Here is a 12,931-nt window from a genome sequence, read left to right on the forward strand (position 1 = left end):
GAAGTCTATCTGAAGGTTGGGGGTTCGACCCCCCCGTCGGGCTAACGTTTCCTTTTTTGCTGCTGCATCGTCGATCTCGGAGGTCGGGGTGAGAGTTTTGGATCAAAGGAGGGGAGGAGGGAGGGGAGGGAACGGGGAAGAGGTCGTCGCTTTGGGCTCTCACGGTAGCTGTGGATTGAATTTTGTTATTCCGACTTCACCAGCGTGTTCCTCGACCTCTTTTACACCGGTTAGAAGTGGTGCTGTTGGTTCGAGGGTGTTGAAGCGGTGGTGGTGGGAGGAGACGACGCGGCGAGGGAGGTTGTCTTACAATCCGTCGCGTCCCCTCCTTTCTCCCCCGCCTCGTTTGTCTTTTCCAACGGCGGCCTTCGAGCGATCCGCTTTCGCTACCCTCATCTCTGTCAGGCCGTTGAATAGCAGTAGTACGACAGGGATCGATGTTATCTGTATGATTTTCTTCCAGAGTGTAAGTCGACGAGAAGAGACGAAGAAAAAGCGCGCACACAGTCAAAAATCGATCTCGTTATCCCTCTCTTGTCTACGTTTCTAGAACCCATCGTGTCCCCTCGATCTCGCTGAAGAGAAGCATGAGAGTTCTGTGGATGAAAGATCGGCAGGAAAGGCAAGTCTGATCGACTTTCAAAGTAGTAGTGAGGAGAGGAAGGGAGGGGAAGAAAGAATGCGCGCCGTTTTTGCGAACGGCAAACGGTAACGGCAGATAAGGGCGATTCATAAACGTAAATGACGGCGTTCATGAGAGGCCGGGTTCAGGTTATCGTTTGTGCAGGTCTACACGTTGAGGGGAGGAGGAGCGACGGGAGAGTTCAGTTTTGGACGGGGAGAGGGGAGGGGGAGACGCGTGATTTTTGAAGGGGTTGGAGTGCGAAGTTGGCCGTTTGGATAGTACGAGCGTATTCGTGAGCCTTTTTTTACATACCCTGGAAGGATGAGATGGGTTGTTTTTGAAGTTGTTGCTGGGGTGGGAGAGGAGGAAAGGAAGGAGAGGAACCAGCCGCGCCCCTCCTTTTTGGTCTCTCTTACCGCCTTTCGTTTCGTTTGAAGATCGAGCTGATGGCTTCTCGTGAAGAAGGGATCTCGAGCTTATGCTAGATTTCCCTCCGTCTCGACCTCCAGGTTGCTTCTGAGAGATCTACCGGTTTTGTTGAATCGAAGCGAAAACCCTCGACGCGTCGAGCGATCTTGGCCCTTCGTTCACTGGCTTCTCCTCTCTGCTCTTCTTCCTTCCTCTATCTCTCCGCATGGAGACGGTTTTGCTAGCAGCCCATGTCTTCTGATTTTGAGCTCAATCAGGCACGGTCGAAACGAAAGAGACCGGTGAAGTTCTCGACGCGTCGACGTCGTTTGTTCCTTTTCTCGCCTGACCGACGAGGACAGGAGAAACAACGGCCTGAGGTCGAAATGATCGCATTCGGTGCAGAGGCCAGATTAGCTTAATGCTCTATGAATTTGGCCTGTTGCTTTCGCTTTCGCTCTGTTGTTCCTCGGATTTGTTGTCGTTCACGCGCTGGTCTCGTCTCTTCCGGGAAGACCCAACCAGTGCCACAAGCTGGAAAAAGTTCCTTCTGATAGTGGGGACTGTAGAAGGGTAGGGATACGTTTCTCTCTCGAGCAATCTCGCATACAAAGCCGACGGGTTGGGCACCGCGACGCGTCTGACCTTCCAGCCCGTTGGAAAGCCTTTGCGTGCGAAGACCCAGGTGAACTCGTGCGTTCTCTGTTATAACGAAAGAACGTTCAGAATACCCGAAGACCATCGCGAAGGAAGATGGGCAAAGAAAGGAGGGCTGCGACCGTGAGGAAACGACTCGAGACGCAGAAGAAAGACGGAAGACCAGAGTCAAGTGAGGACGAGCTTGAAACGCTGCCGGCAGCTCTGATCAAGAATCCAGATGAGTAGGATAGCAGCGAGATCCTATAGATCGAAGTTTGACCAGCAACTCGTCGAGCGGGAAGCTCAACCTCCGCCCTCGCTCGCTTTCGGTCTTCGAAGTGACCTCTCTCTCTCCCTCGCCATCTCCCTCTGAAAATAAGGTGCGAAAGCGCAGAAAGATATATCGTGAAGAACGTGAACCAACCAAAAAAACGAAGAAACCGAACCGAAACGAACCCCAAACCAACTCAGCCCACCTCCCTTCCCTCCTCCTCCTCCCTTCCCTCCCAGACCCGATCCCCCCTCCTCCCGCAAACCACTCTCTACGAGATCGTCTCTCTGTCCATGGGCCCGTCGTAATCCTGAGGCAATCCCTCCAAGGATTTCTGAGCTTCGAACCTGATTTCCTCAATGGTTTTGGCTCGCATTCGACGGAGGATCTCGAGCTTCATGTTGCTTCTCCCTTTCCTGTTGGGAGGCGATTCAACGAGATGGAAGGATGGGAGTCAGTACGGTGTATAGAGAGAGACGAGGGAGATGAGAAGAGAAGAGAAAGAGAAAGAGAGGATCGGATGGGATTGGGAAGGAAGGTGGAGAGGAGAGATGGAGGTCGGTCGGTGCGGGGAGGGAAGGAGGAGGAGGGAAGGGAGGGCGAGAGAAGAAGAGACTGACCAAGTCTCCTGAAGGCCCAACAACCAGAAATCTCCAACGAGGGTGAAGGTCATGTACCCTACAAAGATTCCCCAAGGTCGGATTCCACCTGAAGAAAAGGAGGAAAGAAAGGGTTTGTCGGTCAGCTCCATCAGCCAGCCTCCTTCCCCATCCATCTCTTCGTTCTCTCACTCACGTCTCATGGGCAGTATGCTCATTCCGTTCAAAGCTCTATGGAATCCACCCATCATGAAACCAAAGAAGGCCCAGTTGAGATGTCGAGCGGGCATGGATCCCAGCCACTGGTACTGTCCTCGTCGAAGTTCGGTCAAGGTCCGAGGGAGAGGAGGGAGGACTTCCTTCGGGGACCCGTGGTACGTAGGAGGGAACGCGGGCTGGCCGTTCACTCGAGCGGGGAGGAAGAAGGAAGGGACGAGGTTGTTGGGGAACGAACGAGTCCAGTCGACTTCTCGGTCGGTAGGCATGGCTGGGGCTGGAGGCGAGGGTGGGGGGTGGAGGGAGGAGAGAGAGAGAGGAAGGCGGGGCGCGAGATTGGAGGAGAGAGCTTTCGTTTTGGTTGACAAGGAGAAACAAATTTTCGTTCGAGATAATTTGAGATTCTTCTGATCCTCTACGGATGAAGCATACACCTTCTGCAGTCAGTTCAAGTACGAAAAAGTCGAGAAAGTCTGCCGGAGATCGACTTGCGTCGCGTCGAGATCTCCCCGACGACGAACCTCTCTCCTTCTTCACTCCTTACTTCGAAGGAACGTGCCCGATCCAGTCTCGAAGCCTAGTCAAAGACTCTCGTTCCTCTTCATCGTCCCTATGGCACATCTCTACACAGAAAGAGAGGTTCGACGCGTCCGTTCTCTTCCAATCTCTCCAGCTCTCGCTCCTTTCCTGCGCAAAGCCTCTCCTTCTTTCTCCTGAAGATTTTCTTCGCTGAATCCATCCTTCGACCCAGAGATTGCTTTTTCGCTCTGACCTCGAAGAAGATTCGCATCTTTCTTGCCCACAGGGCGAAAGAGCGCGGAGGCTGATTTCTTCGGATTCGTTTGGGATCTTCTGATCTGCCCTCCCTCTTTGGTTCAGCTCTGTTTCCTCCCAAACCACCACCCACCCAGCTCCCAAACCAACAAGTGCGACTACATCTCTCCTCTTTCTCCTCTGTGCTACGAAATCATGTCCAGGGATCATGTCGACGACGAGTGAGTTCGCTCTGCAACCTTCCCCTTTCCGTGTCGTCGTTGCCTTCCTCTCCTTCTTGTTGTTCCTTCCTCCCACACTCTCGCTGACTTCTTCGCTTGCTCTCTTCCTGCCCCTGTAGATGCGACGCCATGCTTCGAGAGCTTGGACTTCTCGGTCCTTCAGAGTCTTCCGTAGAAGAGGAGAAGTTGTTGTCCAAGATGTGAGCTCGACGATTCCCCTCCCTCCTCCTCCCATGCCCTCCTTGCCCTCCTTCCTCTGTTTCGTACTCGGCTTTCGAAGATTCTCAGTAGCTTATACCTCCTTCCATCTTCTACTTCTCTTACGAAGACCTACTTCGGATCCCTCCCTCGACACCTCGCTACAAGCTCAACCTGCTCAGTCGAGCTGCTCGTTTGGGTCGAGGTGAGCTCCTAGCTCCCTTCTTGCTCTCCTCCTCCTCTTCTTCCCCAACTCACTCCCCTCGCCTACCTCATCTTTCTCCACAGCAGCAGAGACAAAATCGCCACTAAAAACCTTCAACAAGGATCTAGATCTCCTCTCACTCCTCCTCTCTCACCAGGATCTTCAGGCAACCTCACCTTCAATCTCCTCCTCCCTCCCGACGTCGTCGAGTGAGTCCAGTTTCGTTTCGTTCTCTAAACGCGGAGCTGATCCTAAATTTCTGCTTCCACTCCTCTCTACAGCAATTCTACATCTTCCACTTCCACGTCAAATCTTGACTGGGGCTCAACAATCGAAACTCCAACTCCTCCTCCCTCCGAGGAGACCGCCATCAAGAGGAAGCAGGCTGAACTCGAACAAGGCGACAATTTGTGAGCTCTCGTTTGACTTCGGGCTTCTTTTACCATTTGATCTCGACTATGCTCACTCCTTTCGCCCTCGATCCTCTTCATTCAGACCGTCGACCTCCGCTCTTGGTCTTGCGACGACAGCGAAGAAATCTCGATGGGACGAGCCGCCTGCTCCTTCAGCTCAGAAAGACGTCCACCTTCAACCTTCGATCAACATCAGCACTACACCTCTCCCTTGCGTCTCGGAAGTCGAGTCTGGATGCCAAAGGAAGCTGTTGGTAGAGTCTGAGAGGTTCGTTCGTGCTTTCGTCTCTTCGTCGTCGTCGGCGCGTCGTCGAGTCTCTCGCCCTCCTTCTCGTCTCGTTCTGCTTCTGTCGCGAACTCGAAACTAACTCTTACTTCTTTTTCTCGGTGATGTTTATATCTCTCAGAATCCAAACTCCCTTCTCCCAGGAACCCTCGTCGACGACAGGATCGATCGAAGAATCCGTCGCTCAGGTCACTCCCCTCCAAACGAACCTATCTCTTGTGAACGAGGTTGACGGCAACGTGGAGGACGCCATGGATCTCGACCCATCCGAGGAAGATACTGTCACAGTCTCAACAACACCACAGATCTCTCCTGTAGATCAGCTCGTCCCTCCCACGTACGTCGCTCTCCTCTCGAGTCCGAGTCGTCCTTTCCGAGACGCGTTTCCTCTTTTGGGTTGAACTTGGCTCATCCTCATCCACGTGTTATCTGCTTAGTCCCTTCGATGGAAGGGTACGAGACCTGATCGCCATCAACGGCCGGCTGTACGATGCGCAAAACATCATTGTCGACGTGCGTCCCCCTTCCGTTATCTCTCTCTCGCCTTTCCGTTTCTGAAAGCTTTCACTCTGCTGACCGAACTTGTATTGCTCCCTTCTTCCAGTACGCTCCAGACGGATTCGACTACGTTCGCTTCTTCTCGTTATTCGGAGCGATAGCCAGGTTCGTCGACTTTCGAGCTTCACTCCGTTTACCCTTGCGATTCCCCAGATAAACCGAATCTAACACTGTTCTTCCTGCTCATCACATCGCCACTCTAGTATCAGGTATCCTAGCGACCGCTGTACCTTTTCTTTCATCCGCTACGAGCGTCGAGAATCAGGTGCGTTCAACTCTTCCGAGCGTTGGAGTTTCGTCGCGTCGCTGACCATCTATCGGCTGTTTTCGTTGCGTTTCTCTCTAAGCTGAGCTCGCAATCAGGAAAATGGACGGTAAGCATTTTTTCGGTTGAGGTTTGTCTTCTTCGACCTTGTTTCTGACGGCTGGCTTCCCTTCCCCAGGTCGGATGGTCGGCGGAAGCACCCTTCGAGTCTTCCTCAACAGCCCCAGGAAGTCGAGCGTCGTCAAAGCTCTCGTGACGGATCATGCGCTAGTCTACTTCAACGGCGTGCTTCTTTCTCTCTCTGATCTCTCCCACCTTCAAGGGTTCCAAGACGACGCCCTCTTCCAACCCGCTCCTCCACGACCTCCTCGTCCTCAGGTTCCCCACCCTGCTATCTGGACTGGGTCTGTTAGTATCCTCTCCATTATTTTCTCTTTATCTCACAACAACGCTGACTCTCGTATCTCATCTCATCGCTTCTCTTCTCTCCTTTCCCAGCTTCGACTCGACTCGACCGACTTCAACAACCTCCTTTCCCTTCGAGCTCTCTACCTTCACGGCCAACATTACCCACCTCATCTCCTCGCTGCGCCACTCGTTCCTTCCGACACCATCGAGTTCAAGGGGACCCTCGCTCACACGACGCTGCTCGATCATCTCAAGGCATCAATCCTTTCGCCGAGGAAGGACGTCGTCGCGGTCGAAATCACCATCGTCGACGATCATCACGGGTTGAAGCTGGATGCTGTAAAGATGGCTAGGCGAAACCAGTGAGTTCCATCCGTTTTTTTCCTCGACCTCCTCGCTGAACTGACTCTCCTTCGCTTTTCCGCTCCTCCCTCTTCAGCCAAGATCGAGACCTCGTCCTCATGTCGGCCGAAGTCAAGATGTACCTCCACGTCCTGACTCCCAGCGGTACCCTCCCGGACTTCCTTGACCTCAAGTCGTTCATCAACCATCGATCTCCTCGAACGGCGGACATCCTCCTCGGTTTCGTCCTGAGAGACGTGCCTTGCCCGCCTCGAGAGCCTCCTCCTCCTCTTCCTCCTGCGCCTGGCACTACATCTCAGATCTCTCCTAGGCAGACCCAGCAGTGAGACCCTCGTTTTTGTCTCTCCTGATCCCTTCCGTTCGTCTTTCACCCTGACGCGTCTTCTCGTCGTCTCCCGTTCTCTCCCTCCAGATCGACTCTTCCTCCTGCTCCCTCCTCCCAGCAACCTTTGCTCTCTCCCACGGTCGCCTGCCCTCCTCAACCTTCGAACCTCAACGCTCCTCAACTCGGTGGATCTCCCATCGACGTCGCCTCGGCTGAGGTTCTTCGCCAACTCTTCTCTTCGAACCTCGAAGCTGCAGCTCGGTGAGTCTGTTCCCTCTCCTCCCGTCCTTTGTGTCTCGAGCTGACCTTCTTCCCTTCTCCCCAGATGTATCTATCACCAACAACATCCACCTCAACTTGACCCTCGAATCGCTCACGCTCAAGCTCAAGCCCTTCAGCATCTTGCTCCGTCGTCTCCTTCCAGCTCAACTCGACGCGACGGTCCCAACCCTTTCGTTCTTCCTCCTCGTAACTAATCTATGTTACAGCACCATCGTCCACTTTGCTTAGTTCTCTCTCTCGCTACGTATCTATCCTGGGGGCCGTTCCTCGTCTCCCCGTCGTCTTTGCTTCCCTTCGATCTTCTGGCCCTGCGGGCTGCGTTTCTCGTTCTCGTGTTCTTGCTTTTTTTCTTCTTTCCCGTACGATACTCTTTCTCCCGCTGCTATAGTCCTACCTATGTTGTTTCTACAGATCATCTCATGGTCCGTTCCTGTACTTCGGCTTCTCAAGGAACCGGGGCGAGGACGCGTCGAGGACTTCCTTTCTCGGAACGCGAAGCCAAAAAAGAGAGGGAGGGAGACCGCATCTATCGAAGTAAAGACCAAAGAAAACACAAACTGAGCGAATATATAAACTCCTCTCCCCGACCTCCTCGTCGTTCCAATTCATATCCAGCTCAAAGTCTGTTCGAACGGACGAAGCGAAGAAAAGCCGAGTCAGTCCTTCGTCTCGTTCCTCTCTCAAGTTCGAGACAAACTCACCCAAGCACACGCATGATCACGTATCCCAGCGTCATAACAGTAGCTGTAGAGAGTACCGTAGCTGGCACTCCGTTCTTGAGGAAGTCGGACGAGTTGAGGTATCGGTTGCCTGTTCGAACCAAAGACCGAAACGAAGGTCAGTTCTCGCCTCGAGGACAAAGGAAGTCAAGAGGAACTTACCGAGAGAATCCTGCTGAGCGATAGCCGACATGTTTGGGAATCCACTGACGGGAAGACCCATTCCTGTTGAACAGATCAAGGCGGTGGCCTGCGAAAGAAAGAATGAAGAGGAGTCAGACGACGACCAAGGAGAGGGAAAAAGAGGAGACGAACCATGATGAGCAGCCTAGGGTGAGGATCCTCGAGAGATTCTCCGATTCGAGCGGCGAGAGGAACGAGGAGAACGGCGGCGATGGTGTGGGAGACACTGTTCGACGAAGCGAGTCAATTCGGCGCGTTCAAGGGAGAACGAAACGACGAGACTCACAAAGTCGAAACGACCATGACGACGAGACCGAAAGCAGCGAGAATCTGCCAAAGGGTCAAGCCAGAGAGGGGTCCTTCGATAGCTGAGTCCAGATCGTCGAGGAGACCGGAGGAGAGGACGGCTTTCCCGAGAGCGGATCCTCCCATGGCGATGAAGACGATGGACCAGTGGAAGCTGGCGAGGAAGGAGAAAGTTTCAAGTCAGTTCCTCGGTCAGATGATCGGGGAGGGAGGGAAGGAGACGACTCACTTGTGGAAATCCTCCTGCAAAAAGAGAAGAGTTCGAAGCAAAGTCAGTCGACGAAGACGAGGACTCGAAACTCGAACGAGACTCGAAACGTACCTTCGACAGGATACTCGTCCCAAAGAACGCAACCATAGGGATGATAGCAATCACTCCCATATCCCCGACCCAGCTCTCAAACTTCTTCTCGACACACCAGAGTCCAATCGTGAACATGGTGACGCCGAGAACGAACCAGTGGGTTCGAGTGAACTTGTCTCCGTGAGGTTTGATGGGAGGGATGACGAGTTCGTGATCCCAGCGGTAGCCGAAGTGGAGGAAGGCCCAAATCTGCGAGGAGAGGAGAGATCAGTGAGGGAAGAAAGAGTTTGAGAGCGATTGAGGGAGACGAACGAGGAGGATCGAGCAAGACGCGACGGGGAGGGAGATGGCGAACCACTGCAGCCAGTCGAGAGCTGGTTCCATGGCTTGGAGAGCGATCAAGTTCTGAGGGGAGGAGATGGGAGAGGCTTGTCCTCCGATGTTGGAGGCGAGGGCGATGGCGATCTGTTCGAGGGAAGAGGGAAAGGGCACGTCAGGTTCGGGTCGTCGTGTCGAGAAGGAAGGAGAGAAGACGAACGATGAGGCATCGAGCGAAGTTGGAACCAGGAGGAAGCTTGTCCGTTACAGGCTGCAAGAGAGAACGTGGAAGGAAAAGAAGGAGTCAGCCAGAAGGCTTCGAGCAAGAAGAGAGTCGGCGTCGAGACGGACCTTGATGAGAGCGAAGCAGAGAGTCGGAGCGGCGACGTTACTGGTAGAAACGAACGACGAAGATCAGCATACATGAGAATGAAAAGTAAGGGAGTGAGAGTGAGACGAACCTAATCCACATCGAAGCGAAGCAAGCGACCGCCATCTGCATCAACAGAACCAAACTCGGTTTCGTTCCAGCGAGGTTGAGAATCCTCGTCGCCATGATCACGTCCATCCGGGTCTTGCTGAGGGCGGCGGCGATGGTGAAACCTCCGATGAGGAGCATAATCGTTGGGGTGAACATTTGAGAGAAAATGTACCTGTGATAGTAAAAAGGGCCGGTCAGTCGAGTGTTCGAGGAGATGAGGGAAGGAGGGAAGAAGAACTAACTTGGTAGCCTCAGGAGCGGTAAGACGAGTATCGAGACCATCGGTAGATCGAATGACTCGAAGGATAACGACGAGGAAGGGGACCATGAGTGATGTGACGAAGATGGGCATGGCCTGCGAAAGATGAGACGCGTCGAGAACGGAAACCGAAAAGAAGTCAGTCCGAGCTCTCCTTTCCCCCCGCTTCGCAACTCAGTCCAAAGGGAACTCACCTCAGTCGCCCAAAGAATCGTACAGAAGATCAAAAGCGCACAACAGTTCCTCTCCTCGACTCCTTCGAAAGTCGGGATCGCTCCCGAGATCAACAGGACGAACAACCCCAGCGCGACGATCCAGATGAATCCCGACTTGGATAGCCATCTCGGGAAGTGGATCGTTCCGAGAGGAGTCTTGAGGAAGGGGTAGTAGGCTGTCTTCTCCTCGTCGAGGAAGCCTGAAGCTCGAGGATCCGGGATGGCTCGAATGAGTCCTCCTGGGAGGTCGGAGGATCGTTGAGCTTGGACCATTTGTCGCCAGACGGTATCTCGTTCAATGACGACCTGGCGAGAGAGAGGAGAGAGAGAGGTGGTCAGAGAAAAGAAGAGAGGGGAGGAAGGAAGAGAGAGAGAGCGGGAGCGGGACGAACCTTCTCTCGAAGTTGACTTCCGAGTTGTCGACCAGCGAGCTCCATATCTCCACCGACGACAACTCGAGCGTAGGTAAGGACCAGCATAGCGTCCTGTTGTTCGAGAAGGGCCTTGACGTCCGTAAGCCAGGGGTAGACCGTCGAGAGAGTGTTGTCGAGGTAGGCGTCCTTCGTCTGTGAACGAGACGAGGAAAGACGTGTCAGTACTCGTAGAGAAACATCGACACGAGGTAGAGGATGTCGAACCTTGGATCCAGTGATCTTGTCGAACCTGAGAGAGGACGAACGACGAGAAGATCAGCTCCGAGTCGGGACGAAAACGAGACGCGTTCGAGTTCTGGGAAACACAACGACCTGCAACTCACTTCTTCAAAGCCTTCTTCACTCCCTCCTGATTCAACTCCCTGAACCCTCTCAGCGCATTCCAATCCAGCCAAAGCTGAGCAATCTTCCTCTTGAAGATGATCTTGAGCATGCTCGCCCTCTGCCCGTTCGACGTCCAAACGTTCACCATCCCCATCCCCGCCGCATCCGACGTCAACGAATTCGACATCGCTCCTCCAGCAGCCATCATCTGAGGATCCACCAGGACGAGTCCGAGATCTCCAGCTTCGGAGATGCCAGGCGCCGAAAGGACGGATTGTCGACGAAGCCGTTTGAACGCGGCTGGGCTTTGGGCTGGGTTGGAAGAGGCGGAACGACGACCTGCTCCGTAGGCGGCTCGTTTGGCGTGAGGAGCAGGAGCTGGAGGTGGGGCGATGGGGAAGTCTTGGGAGGGTTGAGATGGTTTGAGAGTCGCGTGAGGGGTTTTTGGAGAGTTCTCCACGGAGGAGTCGTCGTCCTCTCCGTCGGTGACTTGGGAAGCGGAGGTGGTGTGGGATTGGGTTCGAAGTCGGGTAGCGTAGTTGGATTGCTGAGCTTCAAAGAGGTCGGACGTGTCTCGAGTCGGCGAGACGGAGATGTTGGCTCCTGAGGGAAAGGACGCGGAGGAGGAAGAAGGAAGGGAGCGACGAAGGTAGTTCAGCGCGAGCTTGATAGCTTGAAGAGCTCCCCCATCCATCGGAGGCTCCTCAAGAGAACCTCCAGCCGTCAAAGAGAAGCGTTGTAGGCGTGACTGGACGAAGCTAAAAGATAGACTCACCTCTGGCGCTCGACGAGCTCTTCGACCTGCTCAACCTCTCCCTCCCTCCATGAGTTCCATTGAGGAACACTCCCAAGCTCCCAATCGTACTCTCTCCCTCCTCACCAACGGCATCTTCGTCCTCTCGATTCTCAGCAGCCCAGTCGGCGACGTCTCGCACCCTCTCTCTCTCCTCCCGCGTCTCCTCCTCCTGCACCTCCCTCTCCAAAGCCTCTCCCTCCTGGATCAACCTCTCCTCCTCCTTCTCGTAGAACTTGGCGACCTTCCTGAGTTCCTTAGCGAGAAGGTCGAAGAAGGGTTGGTGGGAATCCGAGATCTCGTCCTCGTTGGAGGTTGGGAGGAGAGGAGCGGATTCGAGGTCGGTGTAGGTTGGACGGGTTGGTTTGGTTGTTGCTGGCGAGGCAGGGGAGGGGATAGCTTTCTTGAGGGCTTCGTAGCTGTACAGAGAAGGTGGAGAAGAGGAGCCGAGAATGGTGAGCCAAGGGATTGGACGGGAAGCAAGAGAGGGAAGGAGGAACTGCTCACTCGACGTAGCTGGAGGAACGTTGGTCAAACAAGGAAGAAGGTCAGCGACTGGCTCCCCGAAGCTCAGATTGCCAGAAGAACGTACCTATCTAGCCATTCTCCTCGAGCGTTGAATAGGAGGGCAGTTCTGTAGAAAACGAGCCAAAAGGTCAGCATCTCTCTCTCTCGGTTCGCGCGCCCATTGGCAAGGGATCCGCTCTCTTGGTCTTCCTCTGGAGCGCCGACAACGAGACGTGAATCCCTTGCAAGTCCACTGTCGCTGAAAAGATGGTCCCTTCTTCCCTCTTGTATCTCAAGATAAGATCCTCAACCAACGAGGGCTCCCTCATTCGTCGCAGCGAAAGGGACTCTCCCGACGCAGGCATCTCAACCGAGCTCTCTCCTCTTTCCTCCCTTCTCCTCTCCTCGCGTCTCTCCCCACCGTCCTTCGCCCCTCTTGAACCATTCGTATAAAAAGAAAGTGTGCTTACCCAAACTTCATTCTCCACCTATGTTCCTTTCTTGATTCCTGATAGGACGAAGGAGGAGGGTAAGGGAGCGAGTGGTGCGAGGAAGTCGAGGAGGAAGGCTGGTGCTGTCGGTGGTGATTATCGAGCTGCTCTAGCTCGTAGGATTCGTAGTCTTGATGATCCTGCTCGTCGAGGGGGATCGAGGAGTGGTATATGGTCGAGGATTCGAGAGGGAGTAAGTTGAGGAGAAGAGAGAGAGAGTCGTCGGTAGGTAGCATTCAATAGACGAAATGTTCCTCGAATGCAAAGCAAGGTGAAACGAGTCTGTAACGAAAATCGAGCCGCAGCGAAACCCGCAAATCAACGATCTTCAAGCAAATATAAGGCAGGTGGGAGGGTGGGATAAGGCAAATAAGGCAAGTGGGATAGGGCAGGATAAGGCAAGGATATGGCAGAGCGAGCGAAAAGTCGAAGAGAGAAAGAGAGGTTTGGTTCGTTCCCGTCGCGTCGTGCGGTCGTTCTTCATCGTGAAGCGAGTCCGTTTCCTATGGGAAGAGAGCGAGAGTAGAGTGAAGGAAGTCAG

The 12,931-nt window shown here is 54.0% G+C and overlaps 3 protein-coding genes across 3 annotated transcripts; 1 reads left to right on the forward strand and 2 right to left on the reverse strand.

The window, feature by feature from the left end:
• Nucleotides 1-2,072: 2,072 nt before the first annotated feature.
• Nucleotides 2,073-3,052, reverse strand: BDY24DRAFT_404652 (uncharacterized protein). The gene is made up of 3 exons (XM_076642527.1): nucleotides 2,739-3,052; nucleotides 2,564-2,651; nucleotides 2,073-2,359 (listed from the first exon to the last, which is right to left on the reverse strand). Exons 1-3 carry the CDS (start codon nucleotides 3,025-3,027, stop codon nucleotides 2,215-2,217), a joined length of 522 nt encoding a protein of 173 aa, XP_076492219.1. The 5' UTR covers nucleotides 3,028-3,052; the 3' UTR covers nucleotides 2,073-2,214.
• Nucleotides 3,053-3,727: 675 nt separating this feature from the next.
• BDY24DRAFT_372748 (uncharacterized protein) lies at nucleotides 3,728-5,413 on the forward strand (the record flags this gene model as incomplete). The annotated part of the gene is made up of 8 exons (XM_076638215.1): nucleotides 3,728-3,753; nucleotides 3,873-3,953; nucleotides 4,034-4,156; nucleotides 4,240-4,365; nucleotides 4,438-4,566; nucleotides 4,652-4,837; nucleotides 4,977-5,192; nucleotides 5,293-5,413. 8 exons carry the CDS (start codon nucleotides 3,728-3,730, stop codon nucleotides 5,411-5,413), a joined length of 1,008 nt encoding a protein of 335 aa, XP_076492220.1.
• Nucleotides 5,414-7,753: 2,340 nt separating this feature from the next.
• BDY24DRAFT_345723 (uncharacterized protein) lies at nucleotides 7,754-10,747 on the reverse strand (the record flags this gene model as incomplete). The annotated part of the gene is made up of 15 exons (XM_076637608.1): nucleotides 7,754-7,866; nucleotides 7,938-8,025; nucleotides 8,091-8,184; nucleotides 8,245-8,418; nucleotides 8,494-8,507; nucleotides 8,587-8,817; nucleotides 8,881-9,033; nucleotides 9,107-9,157; nucleotides 9,238-9,277; nucleotides 9,348-9,539; nucleotides 9,610-9,722; nucleotides 9,821-10,147; nucleotides 10,234-10,407; nucleotides 10,480-10,504; nucleotides 10,599-10,747. 15 exons carry the CDS (start codon nucleotides 10,745-10,747, stop codon nucleotides 7,754-7,756), a joined length of 1,938 nt encoding a protein of 645 aa, XP_076492221.1.
• Between the last annotated feature and the right edge of the window lie 2,184 nt (nucleotides 10,748-12,931).

Source organism: Mrakia frigida (genome assembly GCF_051309035.1).
Source record: "Mrakia frigida strain ATCC 22029 unplaced genomic scaffold BDY24scaffold_54, whole genome shotgun sequence".
In the NCBI taxonomy this organism is placed as follows: Eukaryota; Fungi; Basidiomycota; class Tremellomycetes; order Cystofilobasidiales; family Mrakiaceae; genus Mrakia; species Mrakia frigida.

Excerpts from the sequence above, each read along its gene's own strand:
- BDY24DRAFT_404652 (XM_076642527.1), bottom strand. The coding sequence starts at position 3,027 with ATGCCTACCGACCGAGAAGTCGACTGGACTCGTTCGTTCCCCAACAAC. Across the intron at positions 2,652-2,738 it reads GAGCATACTGCCCATGAGAC|GTGGAATCCGACCTTGGGGA; the intron begins GTGAGTGAGAGA and ends CCTTTTCTTCAG. Across the intron at positions 2,360-2,563 it reads TTGGGCCTTCAGGAGACTTG|GAAAGGGAGAAGCAACATGA; the intron begins GTCAGTCTCTTC and ends GCCTCCCAACAG.